At 44.9% G+C, this 27,482-nt stretch overlaps 1 protein-coding gene across 2 annotated transcripts in view; it reads left to right on the forward strand.

Annotated features, from left to right (window-relative positions):
- NPHP4 (nephrocystin 4) overlaps window positions 1–27,482 on the forward strand; it is a 185,355-nt gene that overhangs the window by 132,507 nt on the left and 25,366 nt on the right. For both annotated transcript variants that reach the window (XM_067472811.1, XM_067472812.1), the window contains exons 19-21: window positions 15,544–15,672; window positions 24,363–24,577; window positions 26,935–27,161. In XM_067472811.1, the coding sequence (XP_067328912.1) occupies window positions 15,544–15,672; window positions 24,363–24,577; window positions 26,935–27,161 (571 nt within the window). The remainder of the gene's footprint in view (window positions 1–15,543; window positions 15,673–24,362; window positions 24,578–26,934; window positions 27,162–27,482) is intronic.

Raw genomic sequence — 27,482 nt, forward strand, 5'->3', positions numbered from 1 at the left:
CCTCCGGCTGGAGGTATCTCCCACCTCTGCTCCCTCCTTTGTTTTTGCGCCTACCTTCAGGAAAGGTGGGCATCTCCATCTCTCTCTCTCTCTCTCTCTCTCTCTCTCTTGGTCCCAATGGCTGAGGAGAAAGTCAGGAGAAGAGGTGACTTTTGGTGCACACGCCAGGGTCTTCAGGCATGCCTCCGGACCCAACGCGAGCCAGGCAAAGGAGCAAGTGTGGCAAGTGTAGTTACAATCAGAGCATTCTGAACTCCACCAATGATGGAGTTGAACCAAATATGGCACACAGAACTCCCACGACGAACAGAAAATATATATCAGTGATTGGTTGGGGGGGGGGGCACCAAAATACTGTTTGCTTACCTTTGAAAATTACGTAGGGCCGCCTCTGGCCTGGTCCAACCTGTTGGGGTTCAGCCTGTGTGTGAACCTGAACCTGATTCTCTGATTGTATTTCCTGATGCCAATGAAGATGTTGATTCTGAGGGCAATGTAGAAGATGACGGTTTGTGTAGTGAAACTCCCGCAGCCTTGGAAAGTGAAAGTCCAAATTCTCATGAGAATATTTCAGAGCCAAGCGGTGAACTTTCACTCCCATTTCCTCCCAGTTTTAGCTCTCCAGAAAATTTGACACCTGGTCTCTCTAATGAGGATAGGAGAGGGCAGATTTGGCAGAGCAGGGGAGAATCTCAGAGTTTACGAAGGTCAGCTAGACGGAGAGAAATGCAAACAAAGCCTGCAGGCGTGTCACGTAATAGATTTCTCAGACCAGGCATTGTTCCAGATTCAAACATCATCCTTGGCAGGTTTCCTGATTCCAGTGGCCTTATTCCTCAGAGGCTTTCTAGTTGCTTCAAGTACGGTTAGTGGATTGCTAACAGGTTCCAGGATTTAGCAGTGCTACTGTGGGTTTTTGATCTTGTTCATGGACATTTCTTGTTGCTGATTTTTACTGTGGCATTTTACCTTGCATATTTTCCTCTATTTTTGTACTCATCTTTCTTCAATAAAAAAGGATTGTTTTTCCTGAAGTCAAGTGTGGTGGATTGTTGTCTGAGGGTCCGGTTTCCTGCTCTGAGTTGCAACACAACCCTTGTAATATCATGGAGCCTCTATTTAAGAGTATCCCAACTTAAGAGCATTTTCAGTTAAGAGCCTGAGTTTCGCTTTGACATATGAACAGTGTTTTGAATTAAGAGGTGTCACTCAGGCCAGGTTTTGCTTTGACATATGAACAATGTTTTGAATTAACAGCTGTCGCTCAGGCCAGGTTTCGCTTTGAGATATGAACAATGTTTTGAATTAAGAGCTGACACTCAGGCCAGGTTTTGCTTTGACATATGAACAATGTTTTGAATTAAGAGCTGTCACTCAGGCCAGGTTTCGCTTTGACATATGAACAATGTTTTGAATTAAGAGTTGTCACTCAGGCCAGGTTTAGCTTTGACATATGAACAATGTTTTGAATTAAGAGTGGTCACTCAGGTCAGGTTTTGCTTTGACATATGAACAGTGCTTTCAATTAAGAGCTGTCACTCAGGCCAGGTTTTGCTTTGACATATGAGCAATGTTTTGAATTAAGAGCTGTCACTCAGGTCAGGTTTTGCTTTGACATATGAACAATGTCATGTATAAATATGTGAGAGGAAGCCACAGGAAGGAGGGAGCAAGCTTGTTTTCTGCTTCCTTGGAGACTAGGACGCGGAACAATGGCTTCAAAATACAAGAGAGGAGATTCCATCTGAACATGAGGAAGAACTTCCTGACTGTGAGCCGTTCAGCAGTGGAACTCTCTGCCCCGGAGTGTGGTGGAGGCTCCTTCTTTGGAAGCTTTTAAGCAGAGGCTGGATGGCCATCTGTCAGGGGTGATTTGAATGCAATATTCCTGCTTCTTGGCAGGGGGTTGGACTGGATGGCCCATGAGGTCTCTTCCAACTCTTTGATCCTATGATTCTATGAATGTTTTGAATTAAGAGCTGCCACTCAGGCCAGGTTTCGCTTTAACATACAATCAAAGTTTTCTGTTAAGAGCTGTTGCTTGCCTCATATTTCACTTTGAGATATGAGCAATGCTTTTTAGTTAAGAGACGTCACTCGGCCCAGGTTTTGCTTTGATACACAAGCAGTGTTTTGCGTTAAGAGCCATCACCCGGCCCTGGTTTTGCTTTGATGCACAAGCAGTGTTTTGCATTAAGAGCCATCGTTCGGCTCAGGTTTTGCTTTGATACACAACCAGTGTTTTGCATTAAGAGCCATCGCTCGGCCCAGGTTTTGCTTTGATACACAAGCAGTGTTTTGCGTTAAGAGCCATCGCTCGGCCCTGGTTTTGCTTTGATACACAACCAGTGTTTTGCATTAAGAGCCATCGCTCGGCCCTGGTTTTGCTTTGATACACAACCAGTGTTTTGCATTAAGAGCCATCGCTTGGCCCTGGTTTTGCTTTGATACACAACCAGTGTTTTGCATTAAGAGCCATCGCTCGGCCCTGGTTTTGCTTTGATACACCACCAGTGTTTTGCATTAAGAGCCATCACTCGGCCTGGGTTTTGCTTTGATACACAACCAGTGTTTTACATTAAGAGCCATCGCTCGGCCCTGGTTTTGCTTTGATACACAACCAGTGTTTTACGTTAAGAGCCATCGTTCGGCCCAGGTTTTGCTTTGATACACAACCAGTGTTTTGCATTAAGAGCCATCGTTCGGCCCAGGTTTTGCTTTGATACACAACCAGTGTTTTGCGTAAAGAGCCATCGCTCGGCCCAGGTTTTGCTTTGATACACAAGCAGTGTTTTGCGTTAAGAGCCATCGCTCGGCCCTGGTTTTGCTTTGATACACAACCAGTGTTTTGCATTAAGAGCCATCGCTCGGCCCTGGTTTTGCTTTGATACACAACCAGTGTTTTGCATTAAGAGCCATCGCTCGGCCCTGGTTTTGCTTTGATACACCACCAGTGTTTTGCATTAAGAGCCATCACTCGGCCTGGGTTTTGCTTTGATACACAACCAGTGTTTTGCATTAAGAGCCATCGCTCGGCCCTGGTTTTGCTTTGATACACAACCAGTGTTTTGCGTTAAGAGCCATCGCTCAGCCCGGGTTTTGCTTTGATACACAAGCAATGTTTTGCATTAAGAGCCATCGCTCGGCCCTGGTTTTGCTTTGATACACAACCAGTGTTTTGCATTAAGAGCCATCGTTCGGCTCTGGTTTTGCTTTGATACACAACCAGTGTTTTACATTAAGAGCCATCGCTCGGCCCTGGTTTTGCTTTGATACACAACCAGTGTTTTGCATTAAGAGCAATCGCTTGGCCCTGGTTTTGCTTTGATACACAACCAGTGTTTTGCGTTAAGAGCCATCACTCGGCCCTGGTTTTGCTTTGATACACAAGCAGTGTTTTGCATTAAGAGCCATCGCTTGGCCCGGGTTTTGCTTTGATACACAACCAGTGTTTTGCATTAAGAGCCATCGCTCGGCCCAGGTTTTGCTTTGATACACAACCAGTGTTTTGCATTAAGAGCCATCGCTCGGCCCAGGTTTTGCTTTGATACACAAGCAGTGTTTTGTGTTAAGAGCCATCGCTCGGCCCTGGTTTTGCTTTGATACACAACCAGTGTTTTGCATTAAGAGCCATCGCTCGGCCCAGGTTTTGCTTTGATACACAACCAGTGTTTTGCATTAAGAGCCATCGCTCGGCCCTGGTTTTGCTTTGATACACAAGCAGTGTTTTGCATTAAGAGCCATCGCTCGGCCCTGGTTTTGCTTTGATACACAAGCAGTGTTTTGTGTTAAGAGCCATCACTCAGCCCGGGTTTTGCTTTGATACACAAGCAATGTTTTGCATTAAGAGCCATCGCTCGGCCCAGGTTTTGCTTTGATACACAAGCAGTGTTTTGCATTAAGAGCCATCGTTCGGCCCAGGTTTTGCTTTGATACACAAGCAGTGCTTTGTGTTAAGAGCCATCACTCGGCCCGGGTTTTGCTTTGATACACAAGCAGTGTTTTGCATTAAGAGCCATCGCTCGGCCCAGGTTTTGCTTTGATACACAAGCAGTGTTTTGTGTTAAAAGCCATCGCTCGGCCCTGGTTTTGCTTTGATACACAACCAGTGTTTTGCATTAAGAGCCATAGTTCGGCCCTGGTTTTGCTTTGATACACAACCAGTGTTTTGCATTAAGAGCCATCGCTCGGCCCTGGTTTTGCTTTGATACACAAGCAGTGTTTTGCATTAAGAGCCATCGTTTGGCCCAGGTTTTGCTTTGATACACAAGCAGTGTTTTGCATTAAGAGCCATCGCTCGACCCGGGTTTTGCTTTGATACACAACCAGTGTTTTGCATTAAGAGCCATCGCTTGGCCCTGGTTTTGCTTTGATACACAACCAGTGTTTTGCGTTAAGAGCCATCACTCGGCCCTGGTTTTGCTTTGATACACAAGCAGTGTTTTGCATTAAGAGCCATCGCTTGGCCCGGGTTTTGCTTTGATACACAACCAGTGTTTTGCATTAAGAGCCATCGCTCGGCCCAGGTTTTGCTTTGATACACAACCAGTGTTTTGCATTAAGAGCCATCGCTCGGCCCAGGTTTTGCTTTGATACACAAGCAGTGTTTTGTGTTAAGAGCCATCGCTCGGCCCTGGTTTTGCTTTGATACACAACCAGTGTTTTGCATTAAGAGCCATCGCTCGGCCCAGGTTTTGCTTTGATACACAATCAGTGTTTTGCATTAAGAGCCATCGCTCGGCCCTGGTTTTGCTTTGATACACAAGCAGTGTTTTGCATTAAGAGCCATCGCTCGGCCCTGGTTTTGCTTTGATACACAAGCAGTGTTTTGTGTTAAGAGCCATCACTCGGCCCGGGTTTTGCTTTGATACACAAGCAGTGTTTTGTGTTAAGAGCCATCACTCAGCCCGGGTTTTGCTTTGATACACAAGCAGTGTTTTGCATTAAGAGTCATCGCTCGGCCCTGGTTTTGCTTTGATACACAAGCAGTGTTTTGTGTTAAGAGCCATCACTCGGCCCGGGTTTTGCTTTGATACACAAGCAGTGTTTTGTGTTAAGAGCCATCACTCAGCCCGGGTTTTGCTTTGATACACAAGCAATGTTTTGCATTAAGAGCCATCGCTCGGCCCAGGTTTTGCTTTGATACACAAGCAGTGTTTTGCATTAAGAGCCATCGTTCGGCCCTGGTTTTGCTTTGATACACAAGCAGTGTTTTGCATTAAGAGCCATCGCTCGGCCCTGGTTTTGCTTTGATACACAACCAGTGTTTTGCATTAAGAGCCATAGTTCGGCCCAGGTTTTGCTTTGATACACAACCAGTGTTTTGCATTAAGAGCCATCGCTCGGCCCTGGTTTTGCTTTGATACACAAGCAGTGTTTTGCATTAAGAGCCATAGTTCGGCCCAGGTTTTGCTTTGATACACAAGCAGTGTTTTGCATTAAGAGCCATCGCTCGACCCGGGTTTTGCTTTGATACACAAGCAGTGTTTTGCATTAAGAGCCATCGTTCGGCCCAGGTTTTGCTTTGATACACAAGCAGTGCTTTGTGTTAAGAGCCATCGCTCGGCCCGGGTTTTGCTTTGATACACAAGCAGTGTTTTGCGTTAAGAGCCATCGCTTGGCCCGGGTTTTGCTTTGATACACAAGCAGTGTTTTGCGTTAAGAGCCATCGCTCGGCCCTGGTTTTGCTTTGATACACAAGCAGTGTTTTGCATTAAGAGCAAAATTCAACAAAGAAGCTCCTGTTTTGTAACAGGTTTCCTATGAGGCAGGTGAGACGGTACTCCTTTGTGATATTATATTATATTAGCTACAGATGCAGGTGAAATGTCAGGAGAGAATGCAGCTGGAACACACTTGCTATACAACCCAGAAAACACACAACAAGCCAGTGATTCTGGCCATGAAAGCCTTCGACAATGCTTCCAACATCAGTTGCACCTTCCAAGGACCGAAGCCTCTCCTTTGCCTTCCGTCTTTCCTTTCTTTCCTTCCTTCCTTCCTTCTTTTTAGGCTGCAAATCAAAGGCTCTCTTATGCAAGAAGGCCTCAAGGTGCCTCCTTTGATAACTCTCCTCCGTTCAGAGGGTAGAAAAGGAGCTCTTTTTTTGGCAGAGTTTATTTTCTTTCTTAAAGGAGAGGTTTTTTGGCCGGCAGGTTCGAGGCAGAGATCAAAGGAACTCGCCGGCCGCGGATAAGCCCCGCTATTATGCATCAAGGTGTTTATATGTCTCAAAGTCAGAAAGGAGAGCCCGCTGAGCCTCGGAAAGGCAACAAAACAAGATACACAAAAAAGGCTCTTTGCCGGAGCGACTTCCGAAGAGCGGGCGACGGGCTGCCTTGCCAGGTTTCCCCAGCTAAAGAGACGACCTTTCCCCGTCACCTTCGGTATTGACTTTGCTCCAGGGAAGGTGGACTTTGTTTTTTCGGCGCCTGACTTTCTTTGGCGTTTCTCATTAAAAGAGAAGGGGGAAAAAGCTCACCAAAGGCTCTATGAGAAGGACACAGAAAGGGAAGGAATGAAAATCCGTGCAGGATGGAAAACTGGGAAGCTTCCACCCAACGCTCACCAAACACCGAGGGATGGAAAAGGGAGCATTGTATGCAATTTATGGAGGGTCGATCCCAGAAGGTGTTATTGGGGGACACCTGTTCAACCCCACAACCCTTGTCGGCCACTTGCTGGACTGGTGCAGAGCTTTGGCATAGAGTGCTACCAGTATGCAGATGATTGGCTATGTCTGGTGTGCGAGGTTTAGCCCTGAAATGGTTCAATTCATTCCTCCGGGACCGGAGACAGAGGGTGGAGTGGTCAGGCCAAAGCTCTGAGAGCTCCTACCTTTGCTGTGGAGTGAGTTTCCCAGGGTGCCATCCTCTCGCCCCTGTTATTTAACATCTACGTCCGGCCACTTGCTGGACTGGTGCGGAGCTTTGGCATAGAGTGGTACCAGTATGCAGATGATACCCAGCTACTCTTGCATCTCGAACCTGGGACAACCACTGCGATTCCTGAGAACTTTAGGCTGTGTTTCGAAGTAGTGATGAATTGGCTGTGAGCGAGAAGACTCAAAGTGAATCCTGCTAAAACTGAGATCCTCTGGCCCGGCCAGCTGCCAGAATTAATCCAGTCTCGGGGGCACTGTTTTGCAGTGGCTCCGGTCATTCCTGGAGAGCCGATCCCAGAAGGTGTTATTGGGAGACACCTGTTCGACCCCACAACCTTTGTCTTGTAGGGTTCCTCAGGGCTCAATATTGTCTCCCATGTTGTTTAACATCTACATGAAGCCGCTGGGGGAGATCACCCGGAGTTTCGGGGTACGGTGTCATCTGTACGCAGATGATGTCCAACTCTGTCACTCCTTTCCACCTGCTACTAAGGAGGCTGTCCAGGTCCTGAACCGGTGCCTGGCCGCTGTGACGGTCTGGATGACGGTGAACAAATTGAAACTAAATCCAGACAAGACAGAGGTACTCCTGGTCAGTCGCAAGGCCGAACAGGGTATAGGGTTACAGCCTGTGCTGGATGGGGTCGCACTCCCCTTGAAGGCGCAGGTTCGCAGCTTGGGTGTGATCCTGGACTCATCGCTGAGCTTGGAGCCCCAGGTTTCGGCGGTGACCAGGGGAGCATTTGCACAGCTTAGGCTCGTGCGCCAGCTGCGCCCGTACCTTGGGAAGTCTGACTTGGCCACAGTAGTCCACGCTCTGGTTACATCCCATTTAGACTAAGGGGGGTTGCCTTTGAAGACGGCCCGGAAGCTTCAATTGGTCCAACGTGCGGCAGCCATGTTACTAACAGGAGCGGGGCGCAGGGAGCATACAACCCCCTTGCTGTACCAGCTCCACTGGCTGCCGATTTGCTTCCGGGCTCAATTCAAGGTGCTGGCGTTGGCCTATAAAGTAGGGCTGGGCGGTTTCGTTTCGTAATTTCGTAATTCGTTAAAAATTCGTTATTTTTTTGGTTATGAAGCGATAACGAACCATTCAGGAGCATCTAAAAAAACGAAACGAATTTTTCAATTCGTTTCGTAATTGCTTCGTATTCGTTTCGAAATCGTTTCGAAATCGTTTCGTTATTATTTCTGCATGTCTGGGGCAAGTTTTATAGCTGTTGTTTGTTTAATCAGTGAAAAAAAATTATAAATATCACACCAACAGTCAACAACAGAGGGAGAGGGAAGCTTCAGAAGTTCCCCCTGTCCCATTTGGAGGTTTTTTAGCGTATTGCGCGGTCGCGTCCGCCATTAACGAATCGATTCGTATTCGTTTCGTATTGTTTCGTAATTTTACGAAATTTCGTAAATATCGAACTTTTTTAAAGAAACATTTCGGAATTCTTTTAAATATCGAAACGCAAAAAACCCCAAAAAACGAATCGAGTTTAGAAACAAATTTTTCCGTGGTTGCCCAGCCCTACTATAAAGCCTTAAATGGTTCCGTCCCAAGATACCTATCCGACCGCATCTCGGCCTACGAGCCCACCAGAACTTTGAGATCTTCCCGGGAGGCCCTGCTCTCGATCCCGCCCGCTTCACAAGCATGGCTGGCGGGGACGAGAGATAGGGCCTTCTCGGTGGTGGCTCCTCGGCTGTGGAACACCCTTCCCGTGGACATTAGACTGGCTCCTTCTTCGATGATATTCCGCAGGAAATTAAAGACTTGATTGTTCAAGAAGGCGTTTGAACAAGAAGTGCAATGATTGGTAATGACTATAGGAATGGAACAACGGAAAATGATACTGGATTGTGATTTGGACGATGAGATGACGCTGAATGGTTTCGTAGTAATGATGATGTTTGTATATTGCTGGACTGTGAATTGTTTTTATACTGTGTCTTGAATTGTTTGCCTATGTTGTACACCGCTGTGAGTTGCCCCTGGGCTGAGAACAGCGGTATAGAAGCAAAGTAAATAAATAAATAAATAAATTTAGGTGGAAATTAGTCTGATTGGAGAAGGTCAGGATCTGAGCCGAAGATCCATAGAAGTCGTTCACAGAATCATTGAGTTGGAAGAGACACCCAGTGCCATCCAGCCATTACTATTATTATTATTATTATTATTATTAATAATAATACTAATAAACCTTTATTTGTATCCCACTACTATCTCCCGCAGGACTCGGTGCGGCTTACAAGAGGCCGAGCCCAAAGTACATCATTAGCAAAAACACAGCAACAACAATACAATGCAAAAATAAATAACTCGTAACAAAGCAGAACATTAACAAAAACACGACACTATTAAAAACATGGGGCAGGGCCAAATGTGATGGTTAAAATTCTAAAAATGCTGGGCATGTCCAGGTGAGGTAGGATGAATATTTTTGGAAATAAAAGGGTGTGCAGACAATTCTAACTCTCTCATAAAGTGCATTAGGGACATTGCTTGGGATTCCTTAATCTGGGAAGGCACACTGGAACATCCATGTTTTCAAGCTCCTTCTGAAGACTGCCAGTGTTGGGGAGTGCCTGAAGCCAGTATTATTACTACTATTATTATTTTACTGACACAAAAAACACAGTTTGTCACATCAAATGATATCTATATGCTCGATTTTGTATCACAAAATCACAAGTCGAACACTTCTCAAGCTTCTAGAACTGTGTGATGTATTTTCGAATGATGTATATTCAAATTATTATTATTATTATTATTATTATTATTATTATTATTATTATTATTATTGGGGTATTGTGTGGTTTCCGAGTTATATTAACTAGTAGGCTTGGGCGATCAAGAAAAAAATTGGTTCTAAACTCGTTTTGTTTCTAGGGTGCGCTAGCGTTTCTAAATTCTGAGGACTTCCGAAATTTAAGATTTCAAAATTTCGAAATTTCGTAAATTACGAATCGATTGCGCAATATGCTAAAAAACCCTCCAAATGGGACAGGGGGAACTTCTGAAGCTTCCCTCTCCCTCTGTTGTTGACTGTTGGTGTGATAAAACAAACAACAACTATATTATATTATATTATTATTATATTATTATTATATTATTATATTATATATTATTATATTATATTATAAATATTATAATATATTATTATAATATTATTATATTATATTATTGTATATTATATTATTATAATATATTATATTATATATAATATAGTATATTATATTATAATATTATATATATAATATATTATATTATATTATACAATTATAATATAATATAATAATATAGTAATAAAATATATAATATAATATAATATAATATAATAATATAATATATATATTATATTATTATAATATTATATATTATGTTATAGTATTGTATATTAGAGTGAGGCAAGAAGAAGCATGAGGAAGGAGGAGGGAAGCAGCAGAGCAAAGGGATCGGAAGTGGGGTAAATGCGAGATTGTAAAACTTGCAACAGACATACGGAAATAATTACGAAATAATTACGAAAATTGGAAAAATTGTTTCAATTCTTAATTACTCCTCACACTATTCCTGCATGGTTCGATACTGGATCGTAAGCTAATTTAAATACGAATTAATAACGAATTACGAAATTAACAAACTAGCTGTACCTGCCACACATTGCTGTGGCCAACCTTCCCTCCCCCTTCCTCTCCTTCTTTCCGTCTCTCCTTCCTTCCCTTTTTTTTCCTTCTTCCTTCCTTCTCTTCCTCTTTTCTTCCTCCCTCCTTTTTCTTTCCCTTCCTCTTTCTCCCCTTCCTTCTCTACCTATATTTGGACTGCAACTCCCAGATAGGTGGGTAGATCTATCTTATCTACCCACCTATCTATCGCTACCTAATCTACCTATCTGGAGGATTGCTGGGAGTTGTAGTCCAGGAATAGGAAATTGGAAATATGCAGGGATTGGTCCCAATCTTCAAGAAGGGAAAAAAGGACGACCCAAACAACTACCGTCCGGTCAGCCTCACGTCGATACCGGGCAAGATTCTGGAAAAGATTGTTAAGGAAGTGGTCTGCAAACACTTAGAAACAAATGCAGTCATGGCTAATAGTCAACATGGATTGATCAAAAACAAGTCATGCCAGACTCATCTGATCTCTTTCTTCGATAGAGCTACAAGCTGGGTAGATGCGGGGAATGCCGTGGATGGAGCGTACCTGGATTTCAGGATTTCAGGCCTTCTTTGACAAGGTCCCCCATGACCTTCTGGCAAGGAAACTAGTCCAATGTGGGCTAGGCAAAACTACGGTGAGGTGGATCTGGAATTGGTTAAATGGATGAACCCAGAGGGTGATTCTCCCCAAGGCTTCCTCTTCATCCTGGAAAGAAGTGACGAGTGGAATGCCATCAGCCGGGTTCCGTCCTGAGCCCGGTCCTGCTCAGGATCTTTATTAATGACTTAGATGAAGGGCTAGAAGGCAGGATCATCAAGTTTGCAGACGACACCAAATTGGGAGGGATAGCCTATACTCCAGAGGACAGGAGCAGGATTCAAAACGATCTTGACAGATTAGAGAGATGGGCCAAAACTAACAAAATGAAGTTCAACAGTGACAAATGCAAGATACTCCACTTTGGCAGAAAAAATGAAATGCAAAGATACAGAATGGGGGACAATGCCTGGCTCGAGAGCAGTATGCGTGAAAAAGATCTTGGAGTCCTCGTGGACAGGAAGTTAAACATGAGCCAACAATGTGATGTGGCGGCAAAAAAAGCCAATGGGATTTTGGCCTGCATCAATAGGAGCATAGTGTCTAGATCTAAGGAAGTAATGCTACCCCTCTATTCTGCTTTGGTTAGACCACATCTGGAATATTGTGTCCAATTCTGGGCACCACAATTCAAGAGAGATATTGACAAGCTGGAATGTGTCCAGAGCAGGGCGACTAAAATGATCAAGGGTCTGGAGAACAAGCCCTATGAGGAGCGGCTTAAGGAGCTGGGCATGTTTAGCCTGAAGAAGAGAAGGCTGAGAGGAGATATGATAGCCATGTATAAATATGGGAGAGGAAGCCACAGGGAGGAGGGAGCAAGCTTGTTTTCTGCTTCCTTGGAGACTAGGACGCAATGGAACAATGGCTTCAAACTACAAGAGAGGAGATTCCATCTGAACATTAGGAAGAACTTCCTGACTGTGAGAGCCATTCAGCAGTGGAACTCTCTGCCCTGGAGTGTGGTGGAGGCTCCTTCTTTGGAAGCTTTTAAGCAGAGGCTGGATGGCCATCTGTCAGGGGTGATTTGAATGCAATATTCCTGCTTCTTGGCAGAATGGGGTTGGACTGGATGGCCCAGGAGGTCTCTTCCAACTCTTTGATTCTATGATTCTATGATTCTATGGGATGCTCTCAAAGAAATCAATGGAGAATTTATTTTATTTATTTCGGTTGCTTCTACCCCGCCCTTCTCACCCCGAAGGGGACTCAGGGCGGCATACAAAAGCAAAGGCACAATTTGATGCCCGCATCACATAACAACAATAAGACAAAATAACATCAATTAACAGAAAACAGCAATTCTTGCAAGGCGAAAACAACCATAAAATCAGTAAAAGCAATAAAACCAATACAAACCATTTCTCCTCATTGACGGTCAGCGTTTCGCAATCTCATAGTTCAAATTCCAATTCCATAATTGTCAGTCCTGTCAGTCCTATCCATCTGGTTGTCCATATCTGGTTGTCAGATTGCCCGAAGGCCTGGTCCCACAACCACGTCTTTACCTTTAGGGATGTCGATGCCCTAATTTCCCCCGGAAGTGAGTTCCACAGGCGAGGGGCCACCACTGAGAAGGCCCTGCTCGTCGTCCCCACCAGCCTCACTTGTGATAGTGGTGGGGTCGAGAGCAGGGGCCCCCCAGATGATCTCAAATTCCAGGGTGGGACGTAGAGGGAGATACGTTCGGACAGATACACTGGACCGGAACCGTAAAGGGTTTTGTAGGTCAAAACCAGCACCTTGAATTGTGCTTGGAACTGAATCGGCAGCCAGTGGAGCTGACACAGCAGGGGGGTGGCGTGCTCCCTGTATGACCCTCCGGTGAGTAGTCTGGCTGCCGCTCACTGGACCAGTTGAAGTTTCCGAACAGTCTTCAAGGGCAACCCCACGTAGAGTGTGTTGCAGTAGTCTATTCGGGATGTAACAAGAGCCACTGTGGCCAGATCAGACTTCCCAAGGTACGGGCGCAACTGGTGCACAAGTTTTAGTTGTGCAAAAGCTCTCCCGGCCACCTCCGAAACCTGGGGTTCCAGGCTCAGCGATGAGTCCAGGATCACTCCCAGGCTGCGAACCTGAGTCTTCAGGAGTAACACAGGCTGTAACCTTATGCCCTGTTTGGCCTTACGACTGACCAGTAGGACCTCTGTCTTGTCTGGATTCAGTTTCAATTTGTTAGCTCTCATCCAGTCCGATACAGCAGCTAAACACCGGTTCAAGGTCTGGACAACCTCCTTGGTGACAGGTGAGAAGGAGTGACAGATCTGGACGTCATCTGCGTAGAGATAACATCTCAGTCCGAAACTCCGAATGATCTCCCCCAGCGGCTTCATGTAGATGTTAAACAACATTGGGGACAGAATTGAACCCTGTGAGACTCCACACAACAACGATTGTGGGGCCGAACAGGTGTCACCCAGTAACACCTTCTGGGACCGTCCCTCAAGAAAGGACTGGAGCCACTGCAGAGCAGTACCAATAGTCCCATATCTTCAAGGCGTCCCAGAAGGATACCATGGTCAACGGTATCAAAGGCCGCTGGGAGGTCCAGCAGAACTAACAGGGACACACTCCCACTGTTGAGCTCCCGGCGAAGATCATCTACCAAGGCGACCAAGGCTGTCTCAGTTCCATGTCCCGGACTAAAACCAGACTGTTCCGGATCTAGATAATCTAGAAGAAAGTTTGCAGCTTGGAAGCAGTGCATTTGGATCCTCCTCCTCTCCTAAAGGGCCTGGTGTAGGGGATGATGGGAGCTGTAGTTCAGAAGAGCGTGTGAATATGCTATTGTGTGTTTTGTTTGCTTGGGGAGTCGTTTTTGCACATGCGCTGTAGCGTCTTTTTGCTTTTTTGGCTTTTTAAGTCCCTTCTGCTGTGTTTTTCAGTGTTTTTATGAGTGACTAGCTGTACCTTGCCACGCGTTGCTGTGGCCTATAGTAAATCTTTTCAAAGTAGAGGTAGATATCTGGAGTATTATGAAAGAGAGGTACCTACCTATTCCTTCCCCCCTTTTCTCCCCCTTTCTCTCCTTTCTTCCTTCTCTACCTCTTTCTTTCTTTCTTTCTTTCTTCCTTTCTTTCCTTCTTTCTCTCCTTGGTTTCATCCTTCTCTCTTTCCTTCATTCCCTCCCCCTTTTTTCCTTTGTCTCCTTTCTTCCCTCCATGTTTCCTTCCTTCTTTCATTTTTTATTTCCTTTTTTCCTTCCTTCTTTACCTCTTTCCTGTCTTTCCTTCCTTTTATTTTTCTTTCCTTTCTACTTTCTCTTCTTCCTTCCTTAGGTACCTCTTTCTTTCCTGCCTTCCCTCCTTCCTTTCTTCCCATTGCTTACCAAACCCTTCTCGTGCTTTATGTTGGGTCTTGGGAGTCCTACCTCCCCTTTCCCTGCCACCTTACTTCCCTCTTTCTCTCCTTCTTTCCCTCATTCCCTTTTTTTCTTTCCTTCACTCCTTCCTTCCTTCTCTTCCTCTTTCCTTCTTCCTTTTTTCTTTTCCTTCCCTTTCTCTTTCTTCCTTCTCTGCCTCTTTCCTTCCTTCCTTCCTGTCCTTCCTTTCCCCCTCTTTCTCTTCTTCCTTTGCTCCTCTTTCCTTCCTTTTCTGTCCTTCTCTCCTTCCTTCCTTCTCTTCCTCTTTCCTTCTTCCTTTTCCTTTTCCTTCCCTTTCTCTTTCTTCCTTCTCTGCCTCTTTCCTTTCTTCCTTCCTTTGGTTTTTGTTTCCATTCTTCCTTTTGTCTGTCCTTCCTTCCCCCCCTCTTTCTCTTTCTTTCTCTTCTTCCTTCGCTCCTCTTTCCTTCCTTTTCTTTTCTTATCTCCTTCCTTCTTTCTCTACCCATTTCTTTCATCCCTCTTCATTTCCTCTTTCTCTCTTTTCTTCCTTCTCTACCTCTTTCCTTCTTTCCTTCACTTTTTGCGTCCATGTTTCCTTCTCTGTTTCCTTCCTTCCTTCAATGTTTTTCCTCTTCCTTGATTGGGCCCGCCGGGGCGAAGGAAGGGGGCGGGGCTTCTTTGGAGGCGGTGTGTTGTGGCGTGATCATGTGGGGCGGGCAGGGGGAGGGAGGGGCCGTGGTGTGAGGTGATCGTGGGGGGCGGAGTGATGGAGGATGGGGGCGTGGCTTGCACGGAGGGAGCATTGGCCGGCAGGCCATGTGCGCGCGCCAGGGAACTTGCGGCTGGGTGCCATTTCGCATGCTCAGTTGTTTTGTCCTTTTGTGAGTGTGTTGTTGTGTTTTTTTGTATTCTGATTCGATATGTTTGTACCTTGTGGGTTGAGGTATGTGCATGGGAATTTTGGTTAATTTTCGTTGGGGGGTTTTTGAGTTTTGCTGTCCCATTGGATGCCCCTTACAGATTTATATATATAGATGGTCACTTGTTGGTCTGATAGGTGTCTTGTGTCCCCTTGTCTTCCAGGCCACCTCTGTGAGCAACGGCTGAGGAAGTCCCCCGCCTTGCCGGCCTCTCGCTCGCGCGTCGTCTCCTCGCACGACGGGACCAGCGGCTTCCGCGGGGGCAGCCTACTCTCCCTCAACACGCCCGCAGGTAAGTCCGCTTTCTATACCGGAAATTGAGAAACTGCAAGTCGCTTCTGGTGTGAGAGAATTGGCCGTCTGCAGAGATGTTGCCCAGGGGACGCCCAGATGTTTGATGTTTCACCATCCTTGTGGGAGGCTTCTCTCATGTCCCCGCATGGGGAGTTGGAGCTGACAGACGGGAGCGCAACCCACTCTCCCCAGACTCAAATCTCTGGCCTATTAGTCAGCAGTTTAACCCATTTTGCCACTGCAAAAAAATCATATTATACTAGCTGACCCCTGCCACAAATTGCTGTGGCATAGTCTAGTGATTTGGATTATAAAGTAATGAGAAAGTGTTGGTTTCTAATATATGTAATTTCTTTATGCTTGTGGGTAAACAGTATTTCTTGCTGTTTCTTTGTCTGTGTTAATGTGGAGATCGTCTGGTTTGCCCACTCTGGAACACACAACACATAATTGTCCCTTTCAAATCTATGATACTATATCTCTCTGTGTGTGAATCATATCTATCTATCTATCTATCTACATCTATGGCTGGAGGGCTTTGTTTACATTTTCTTGCCCTGGTGAAGGGAGTTGGACTGGATGGACTTAAGCATTTTCTGATGGTCATGGGAGTTCTGTGTGGGAAGTTTGCCCCAATTCTGTCGTTGGTGGGCTTCAGAATGCTCTGATTGTAGGAGAACTATAAATCCCAGTGACTACAACTCCCAAATGTCAAGGTCTTATTTCCCCCAAACTCAATCTCAGTATTTGGGCATATTGAGTATTCGTGCCAAGTTTGGTCCAGACCCATCATTGTTTGAGTCCACAGTGCTCTCTAGATGTAGGTGAACTACAACTCCAAAACTCAAGGTCAATGCCCACCAAACCCTTCCAGTATTTTCTGTTGGTCATGGGAGTTCTGTGTGCCAAGTTTGGTTCAATTCCATCGTTGATGGAGTTCAGAATGCTCTTTGATTGTAGGTGAACTATACATACCAGCAACTACAACTCCCAAATGACAAAATCATCGTTTTTGAGTGGTGATCACTCCTTGTGTTTTGAGACATTTTGTTGCCAAATTTGGTGTGATTTCGTTCATTGGTTCTTTTGTTTTTAAGGTACTCATGACACACGGAGCATTTTTATATATATAGATAGATTATTATACTAGCCTCCTGCTTATCTTCTCACCTAATTGGATTTACCTATTTCTTTAAAGTGCTTTTTTACTTGCTGCTTTTTAATTATCTTCAAGAAAAGGATTGTTTTTACCAATTCAACAGTGTGGTGTTTAAAGAGTTGTGTGGACTTTGCTTTCATAGACTTTGCTTTCATAGACTTTGCTGAACTTTACCCTGAACTATTTTTGCTCCTGCTTATCTTCTCACCTAATTGGATTTACCTATTTCTTTAAAGTGCTTTTTTACTTGCTGCTTTTTAATTATCTTCAATAAAAGGATTGTTTTCCAAGTAAAAAGCACTTTAAAGAAATAGGTGGATCCAGTTAGGTAAGAAGATAAGCAGGAGCAAAAATGGTCCAGGGTAAAGTTCAGCAAAGTCCATAAAAACAAAGTCCACACTTCTCTAATAATATAATTCAGGAAAAACAGGAAACATTAATCCAAGCTATGAGTAGGCATTCATACATTCCAATCGTCCAAACCATGAACAAGAAATACTTAGACAAGAATCTTCAAAGCAAAGCTTCCATGAAACAAAGGACGAGAACTACACTTTATTCTAATAGTGCTACATCTGACTATATTTCCTATCATAGAATCATAGAATCAAAGAGTTGGAAGAGACCTCATGGGCCATCCAGTCCAACCCCATTCTGCCAAGAAGCAGGAATATTGCATTCAAATCACCCCTGACAGATGGCCATCCAGCCTCTGTTTAAAAGCTTCCAACGAAGGAGCCTCCACCACACTCCGAGGCAGAGAGTTCCACTGCTGAATGGCTCTCACAGTCAGGAATTTCTTCCTCGTGTTCAGATGGAATCTCCTCTCTTGTAGTTTGAAGCCATTGTTCCATTGCGTCCTAGTCTCCAAGGAAGCAGAAAACAAGCTTGCTCCCTCCTCCTCCCTGTGGATTCCTCTCACATATTTATACATGGCTATCATGTCTCCTCTCCGCCTTCTCTTCTTCAGGCTAAACATGCCCAGCTCCTTAAGCCGCTCCTCATAGGGCTTGTTCTCCAGACCCTTGATCATTTGAGTCGCCCTCCTCTGGACACGTTCCAGCTTGTCAATGTCTCTCTTGAATTGTGGTGCCCAGAATTGGACACAATATTCCAGGTGTGGTCTAACCAAAGCGGAATAGAGCATGGGGAGCATGACTTCCCTAGATCTAGACACTAGGCTCCTATTGGTCCGACCTATCTGTCCGAACGCATCTCCTCCTATGAACCAGTTAGGACGTTAAGATAGTCTGGGGAGGCCCTACTCTCGGTCCCGCCGGCTTCACAAGCACGCCTGGTGGGAGCGAGAGACAGGGCCTTCTCAGTAGTGGCCCCTTAGCTGTGGAACGCCCTTCCTACAGACATTAGATCGGCCCCCTCCTTATTGGCATTCAGGAAGAGAGTGAAGACCTGGCTCTTCGAGCAGGCTTTCAACTAAGCAGTACAATTGATTGATTACTGGAATATGGATTAATGGACAACGAGATCGGATGCTGATTCTGTTGATGAGACGTGATGGATTGTTGTTTTCCTGTATTGTTGTATTGTTCTGATGTTAATTAATTGATATTACTGTTTTAAATGATTAATGATTTTGTACTGTATTGTTGATACTGGTTGTTAACCGCTCTGAGTCGCCTGATGGCTGAGAAGAGCGGTATACTAGGCTTGGGTAACCACGGAAAAATTTGGTTCTAAACTTGTTTTGTTTCTAGGGAGCCCTTGCGTTTCGTTTTTTTTTTAATAATTCCGAAATTTTCCTTTTAAAAATTTCGAAATATACGAAATTTCGTATAATTATGAATCGATTCGTTAATGGCGGACGCGATTGCGCAATATGCTAGAAAAACCTCCAAATGCGACAGGAGGAACTTCTGAAGCTTCCCTCTCCTTCTGTTGTTGACTGTTGGTGTGATAAAACAAACAACAACTATAAAACTTGCACCAGACATGCGGAAATAATTACGAATTAATTACGAAATAATTACAAAATAATTATGAAATAATTACGAAATAATTACGAAATAAATTGAAAAAATTGTTTCGAATCTAATTTACTCCTCACACTATTCCTGCATGGCTCAATATTGGATCGTAAGCTAATTTAAATACGAATTAATAACGAATTACGAAATTAACGAACGAAACCGCCCAAGCCTACGGTATACAAGTGAAGTAAAGAAATAAATAATAAATAAATATTGATGCAGGCCAAAATCCCATTGGCTTTTTTTGCCGCCACATCACATTGTTGGCTCATGTTTAACTTGTTGTCCACTATACTTGGAACTTTTATCCCCTCGTTAAGCTATTCCACGCACTCAGGAATTGATTTCGTTTTACTTGAGATCCCCTTATCTTTTTCTGTCGGAGCCTGGCAGAACGCCGAAGGCACTGCTCGGCCTGTCTGTTTTGACTAATTTCCTCTCTCCTATCTCTTTGCTCATTAAGTCTCGCAGCTGGGACAGGTGCCCAGTTGTTTTCAAGCCCCAAATCCTGGGAACCTGCAAAACAGCGAGTCTGCAACAAGCGAACTGCGAAGTTGCGAGGGAACACTGTACAGGGTTAGTCAAAATGCATAGGCCAATAAGCCATTCAATTGAATGGCTTATTGGCCTATGCATTTTGACTAACCCTGTATTTTATTTGCAAAGCTACTTCCTGTCACAAAGAGAACAAAAAGGCTCACATCAAACAAGAGAGAGAGAAAACGAACAATACAAAAAAAAAGTGTAGCTTAGCTGTTGTGCTTGAAACGCGGCCCCAAATGAAATAAATCTGCCGGAGATAAAAGCGGCCAATTAATAACTTAATACTCAGCCTATTCAACAGAATAACGTGTAGCTAATTCATTAGCATTGTCTTCAAAACCAAACTTGACGCCTCGCGCTGGAGATCTAATGCAATTTGAAAGCGGGGCAGAGGTAACCACGGCTTTAATTGCTTTTTTTAAATCTTTATTGTCCGGAAAAAATATATATATTCCTGTCTTCTATTAGAGCAGTGGTTCTCAACCTTCCTAATGCCGTGACCCCTTAATGCAGTTCCTCATGTTGTGGTGACCCCCCCCCCCAACCAAATTTGGCACAATTACTAGATACACCCAAATTTGAATACTGGTGGGGTTGGGGGGGGGTTGGTTTTGTCATTTGGGAGTTGTAGGTAAAGGTTTTCCCCTGACATTATGTCCAGTCATGTCTGACTTGGGTGCAGGGGCGGCTCGTCCATTACGCGAAGTAAGCGGTCGCAGAACACTTTTCTTTGCCAGGGGCGCAGAGGCGCCTCTGTAAATGCCTCTCGACTGCCACTTGAGGAGCGCCCCCTCAGCTCACAATAGCCCTAGCAGTCCGGGGGGAGCCTCGGCTTTCTTGCCTCGCTGCCGGGCAATCCTCTTCCCAAAGGGGCCGGGCCCTTGAGCCTCGCCTAGCCCCTCTCGTTCCTGCTCCACCCGGCCACCGGGTGTGCGAGCAGAGCCGGCGCTCAATCGTTCTCCGCGTTCGATCCCTTCCCCATGACCAGCTCCCTTTCCCGATCCCCCGGCGCTCCACCCGCCTCCTCTCCTCTCCCCAATCCGCAGGTGGGCCAAGGGGCGGAGCCGCCGCGCCTGGCCCGCTTTGGGTCCGGAGGCGTGTCTGGAGACCCCAGCGTGCGCACCAAAAGTCGCCTCTTCTCCTGACTTTCTCTTCAGCCATTGGGACCAAGAGAGAGAGAGAGAGAGAGCGCCCCTCCGGCTGGAGGTATCTCCCACCTCCGCTCCCTCCTTTGTTTTTGCGCCTACCTTCAGGAAAGGTGGGCATCTCCATCTCTCTCTCTCTCTCTCTCTCGGTCCCAATGGCTGAGGAGAAAGTCAGGAGAAGAGGTGACTTTTGGTGCACACGCCAGGGTCTTCAGGCATGCCTCCAGACCCAAAGCGGGCCAGGCAAGGGAGCAAGTACGGCAAGTGTAGTTACTGGGATGTATAGTTCACCTACAATCAAAGAGCATTCTGAACTCCACCAATGATGGAATTGAACCAAATATGGCACACAGAACTCCCACGACGAACTGAAAATATATATCAATGATTGGTTGGGGGGGGGGGGAATACTGTTTGCTTACCGTTGAAAATTACCTAGGGCCGCCTCTGCTTGGGTGTGGTGCTCATCTCCATTTCTAAGCCAAAGAGCCAGCGTTGTCCGTAGACACCTCCAAGGTCATGTGGCCAGCATAACTGCAGGGAGCATGGTTATCTTCCCACCAGAGCAGTACCTATTGATCTACTCACATTTGCATGTTTTTGAACTGCTAAGTTGGCAGAAGCTGGGGCTGACAGCGGAAGCTCATGCTGCTTCCTGGATTTGAACCTGCACCCTTTCGGTCAACAAGCTCAGCAACTCAGGGATATCGTTGTTGGGATTTATCGTTAACCTACAATCAAAGAGCACTCTGAACTCCATTAATGATGTAATTGAAACAAACTTGGCACACAGATATCCCTTAACCAACAGAAAATACTGGAAGGGTTTGGTGGCCATTGACCTTGGTTTTGGAGCTGTAGCTCACCTAGGCGAGCACTATTGGTCATCCAATGACCAATAAAGACCAAACTTGGCACACAGAGCCCCCATGACCCACTCTACATCCTGCTGTGCTTGGAGGAGGGTGGACCATCAAACAATGATGGATCTGGACCAAACCTGGCAAGAATACTCAATTTGCCCAAATGCGAACACTAGTAGAGTTTGGGGAAATTAGACCTTGACACTTGGGAGTTGTAGTTGCTAGGATTTATAGCTCACCTACAATCAAAGAGCATTCTGGACTCCATCAACGATGGAATCGAACCAAATGCGGCACACAGAACTCCCATGACCAACAGAAAATACTGGAAAGATTTGGCAGGCATGGACCTTGAGTTTTGGAATTGTAGTTCACCTACCTCCAAAAGCACCTGGGCTCCCCCGCGGGCTCGTCAAATGGCCGGGGGCTCCTTTGCGCGAGTCCTCCCTGGGCTCCTTCACGGCTCCGCCATTTGGCGAGCGCGCGGGGGAGCCCAGGAGACACAGGCAGAAGACAACAAGGAATCCACATTTGGCGTCATTTGGCGAAGCCGCGAGGGAGCCGAGGCAGCCTTCACGCGAGCCCTCCCTGGGCTCCCCTGCGGACTCGCCTGCGAAGGAGCCCAGGGAGGGCTCACAGCCTTGTGGGCGGGGCCTAAGGAGGCGGCCTCGCGACCCCTCCAAAATGGCCAAACGACCCCCTGGGGGGTCGCGACCCCCAGGTTGAGAACCGCTGTATTAGAGAATAGCTCTGTAGCAAATACCGTATATACTCGAGTATAAGCCGACCCGAATATAAGATGAGGCACCTAATTTTGCCAGAAAAAAAACTGGGAAAATGTATTGACTCGAGCATAAGCCGGGAGTGGGAAATGCAGGCGCTATGGGTAAATCTATATAAATAAAAATGTAATGTTCGTTTGTGCTATTCACAGATCTCAGAAACCACTGGGGCAATTGACACCAAATTTGGACACTATGTCCCTAACAACCCAATGTATGTTCTCCACTCAAAAAACCAACAAAAAACCAAAAGCAGAAAGGACTTCTAAACTGCATGTCCACAAAGGGGAAACTGCATGTCTACCGAGACCCATGGCCACGCCCCCTCCTCCTCCTCGTGGGGAAACAGCCGGCCGTTAAAGCCAGGCGCACGTGCACTGCCACACATACACACACACACAAGCGAGTGGAGTGGAGGTATCCCTCCTTCCTTCTTCCTTTCCTTCTTTTCCCTCCTCCCTCCCTTTCCTCCTTCTTTCCCTTCATTTCCTTCCCCTATCTGTGTGTGTGTGTGTGTGCGCGTGCGCATTTCCTCTGCAGTATTTGCAAGCCCTATATATCAATGTTTTTATCTATCTAGATCTCTCTGTGTGTGTGGATTTCGTCTGCAATATTTGCAAGCCCTATATATCTATTTCATATCTATCTAGACATCTGTGTTTTTGTGTGTGTGTTTGTGTGCATTTCCTCTGCAATATTTTCAAGCCCTATGTATCTATGTTTAGATTTATCTAGACATCTGTGTGTGTGTGTGTGTGCATTTCCTCTGCAATATTTACAAGCCCTATATATCTATGTTTATATTTATCTAGACATGTGTGTGAGCATTTCCTCTGCAATCTTTTCAAGCCCTATATATCTATGTTTATATCTATCTAGACATGTGTGTGTGTGTGCACATTTCCTCTGCAATATTTGCAAGCCCTATATATCTATGCTTATATCTATCTAGACATGTGTGTGCACATTTCCTCTGCAATATTTGCAAGCCCTATATATCTATGCTTATATCTATCTAGACATGTGTGTGAGCATTTCCTCTGCAATATTTGCAAGCCCTATATAGCTATGTTTATATTTATCTAGACATCTGTGTGTGTGTGTGTGTGTGTGTGTGTGCATTTCCTCTGCACTATTTGCAAGCCCTGTATATCTATGTTTATATCTATCTGGACATGTGTGCATGTGTGCCATTTCCTCTGCAATATTTGCAAGCCCAATATATCTATGTTTATATCTATCTAGACGTGCGTGTGTGTTTGCATTTCCTCTGCAATCTTTGCAAGCCCTATATATCTATGTTTATATCTATCTAGACATGTGTGTGAGAGTGTGTGTGCATTTCCTCTGCAATATTTGCAAGCCCTATATATCTATGCTTATATCTAGACGTGTGTGAGCATTTCCTCTGCAATATTTGCAAGCCCTATATATCGATGTTTATATTTATCTAGACATCTCTGTGTGTGTGTGCACGCGCACGTGTGCATTTCCTCTGCAATATTTGCAAGCCCTATATATCTATGTTTATATCTATCTAGACGTGTGTGTGTGTGTATGTGTGCATTTCCTCTGCAATGTTTGCAAGCCCTATATATCTATGTTTATATTATCTAGACATCTCTGTGTGTGCACATTTCCTCTGCAATATTTGCAAGCCCTATATATCTATGTTTATATTTATCTAGACATCTTTGTGTGTGTGTGTGAGTGTGTGTGCATTTCCTCTGCAATATTTGCAAGCCCTATATATCTATATATCTATCTAGACGTGTGTGCATATGTGCCATTTTCTCTGCAATATTTGCAAGCCCTATATATCTATGTTTATATCTATCTAGACATTTGTGTGTGTCAATATCCGAAAGTCTGCTCATGGAATGAATGATGTGGTAGGGGGACATGTTGTCTTTGCCGCACGAGACAGATTATGGAAGCCAATATCCCAAAGTCTGCTCTTATGGAATGAAAGATGTGGTAGGGGAACATGTTGCCTTTTCCGCAAGAGACAGATTATGGAAGTCAATATCCCAAAGTCTGATCTTGACTGGCTTGTAAGCATTTAGAGTCTTTCCAAAGACAGGGTCGTGGCTTTGATCTTTTTGAGAATAATCAAAGAACGCCATTCCGAAATAAAAAGATCTGACAACAGAGAGGGAATATAGTCCAGCGACTAATCTCCTCCCCTTTGTTCCCCCTCGGATCCAGCGGGAAATGTGTGCCAGGCCCAGAAGCTGGCCGACGTGGACAGCGAGCTTGCAGCGATGCTCTTCTCCCGCCTGCGCGAGGCCAGCACCGCCTTCCAGCACAGCGGCCGGGAGGCCAGCGCGACCCGGAGGCGGAAGCTGGAGAGGATGCTCTCGGTCCGGAAGCGGGAGTCCCAGGATGGAGATGGTGGGAGGAAGAAGGCCGCCCTTGTCCTGGTGAGAACTGGGAATGCTGGGTGGGAAAGCATTCTTATTATCCGGCAGACCAGTAGATCTCTCCACGGGCCCCATTTGCCCTTCATTTTACTCCCTGAGGTGTAGGATAAGATGGCATCCATCCTCCCCAACAGTTGAGGTGTTCATTAGACTCATAGGTCCAAGTCCCATAGCGGAATACGAGCCATCCTCAAGTTATGAACAAGATTAGTTGTTGAATTTGTTCATAAGTCAGAACAGGGACACTTTTTAAGTGTAGCTCCAGCCTTGCATGGATGTATGTATGTGTATATATCTATATATATGCTAGGCTTGGGCGGTTTCGTTCGTTAATTTCGTAATTCGTTATTAATTCGTATTTAAATTAGCGTACGATCCAATATTGAGCCATGCAGGAATTGTGTGAGGAGTAAATTAGATTCGAAACAATTTTTTCAATTTATTTCGTAATTATTTTGTAATTATTTTGTAATTATTTTCGCATGTCTGGTGCAAGTTTTGTAGTTGTTGTGTGTTTTATCCCACCAACAGTCAACAACAGAGGGAGAGGGAAGCTTCAGAAGTTCCTCCTGTCCCATTTGGAGGTTTTTTTAGCATATTGCGAAATCTCGTACGCCATTAACGAATCGATTCGTAATTTTACGAAATTTTGTAAATTTCGAATTTTTTTAAAGCAAAATTTCGAAATTATTTAAAAAAACGAAACGCAAGGGCCGCCTAAAAACAAAACGAGTTTAGAACCAAATTTTTCCGTGGTTACCCAAGCCTAATATATGCATAATGTGTGTGTGTGTATTCTTAAGTTGAATTTGTCCATAAGTCAGAACACACTCACACACATAGAGGCAGTCCCCAAATTACAAACAAGATTAGTTCCGTAGGTTTGATCTTAAGTTGAATTGTTTGTAAGTCGGAACAAGGACATTTTTAAGTGTAACTCCAGCTGTGTGTGTGTATATATATATATATATATTAGGCTTGGGTAACCACGGAAAAATTTGGTTCTAAACTCGTTTCGTTTTTAGGGGGGCCCTTGCGTTTCGTTTTTTAAAAGAATTCCGAAATTTCCCTTAAAAAAATTTCGAAATATACGAAATTTCGTAAAATTACGAATCGATTTGTTAATGGCGGACGCGACCGCGCAATACGCTAAAAAAACCTCCAAATGGGACGGGGGAACTTCTGAAGCTTCCCTCTCCCTCTGTTGTTGACTGTTGGTGTGATAATTATATTTTTTTCCACTGATAAAACAAACAACAACTATAAAACTTGCACCAGACATGCGGAAATAATAACGAAACGATTTCGAAACGATTTCGAAACAATTACGAAACAAATACGAAACGAATTGAAAAATTTGTTTCGATTTTTAGTTGCTCCTGAATGGTTCAATATCGCTTCGTTATAAAAAAAACGAATTAATAACGAATTACGAAATTAACGAACAAAATCGCCCAGCCCTAATATCTATATCTACTAGCTGTACTCGCCACGCGTTGCTGTGGCAAACCTTCCCTCCCTCTTTCTCCTCCTTCTTTTTCTCTCTCCTTCCTTCCCTCCCTCTTTCCTTCTTTCCCTCTTTTTCTTTCTCTTCTTCTTTCTTCCTTCTCTACCTGTTTCTTTCCTCGCTTCCTTTGCTGTTTGGTTTCATCCTTCCTTGTCTCCTTCCTTCCTTCCTTCCCTCCCTCTTTCGTTCCTTCTCTCCTTCCTTCCTTCTTTCACTTTTTTATTTCCTTCTCTCTTTCCTTCCTCCTCTACCTTTCTTTCCTTCCTTCTCTCCATCTTGTATCCACACACACACACACACACACACACACACACATATATATATATATATATATAAAATCAATTTTTTTAAGAACCGCAAAACAGCGAGTCCGCTAAAAGCGAACCGCGAAGTAGCGAGGGAACAATATGTATGTGTGTGTGTGTGTGTGTATGCATGCATTGAATTATATAGGGAAAAGTTAACGCCTGTTGTGTTTCCTTTGCTGACTGTTCCCCTGTTCACTTCAATTTTGTCCCTGTGAGAATTGGATTTTGGGAAATTTGGCTTGTTGTGGAAACAAGGATTGGGGATATAGCTTCATCGGAGATGCCTTTCCCCCCTGATAATAACTTTTTCAGGAGTGAATTTCCCTTCCAAGGGGCAGATTTCTCTCACTTCCTGTTGTCTCATCCCCGTTTGTAACTAAGTTGTATGTTTGTAAGTCGGGGACTGCCTGTAAACTTATTGAATCAATGGTGGGACGGATTCGGTTGTTTGACGCGTATGAATCCCGAGTCAGCGAGCCGGGCTTTAGCGTCTCCTTGGAAAGAGCTGTCCAAGGTGCTGAGCGTATTGAGATGCCCTCCAGGGTCGCCACGAAGACCGCATCCAGCACGCACGGGACCTACAGCTCATCGAGGCCTACCGGGAGCGCATCAAAGCCGAGAGCATCGCCAGCATGCTGAGCCACGCCATCACCACCCGCCACACCCTCTACGCCACCTTCAGCGCGGCGCAGTTCTTCGAGTTCGCCCTGAAAAACCCCTATAACGTCCAGCACACGGTCACCATTGAAAGCGACAACCCCGAACTCAGGTAGGTGTGCGGATATTCCAGTCCCACTGCTGAAATGTTTTTGAGAAGGTCGCATTTTGGGGAAAGAGAACCTCCTCTCCCTTACCTTTTTGCAATCCATATATATTTTTGAATATTTTAAGCAATGTAAGTATTATCATACCATTTTCTTCTCTGTGACTTACATCGCTATATCGTCCGTCTATACTAATTTACCTCACCCACCCCATTGAGGAGAGAGGAAGACAGATTATTGTGTGTTTAATTTAATTGTGTGTTGTCTTATTGATAATGTTGTATATATATTTTTATTGCTTGTATTGTTGTTTTATTCCTTGTATT

This window comes from Anolis sagrei, chromosome 13 (genome assembly GCF_037176765.1).
Source record: "Anolis sagrei isolate rAnoSag1 chromosome 13, rAnoSag1.mat, whole genome shotgun sequence".
Taxonomy (NCBI): domain Eukaryota; kingdom Metazoa; phylum Chordata; class Lepidosauria; order Squamata; family Dactyloidae; genus Anolis; species Anolis sagrei.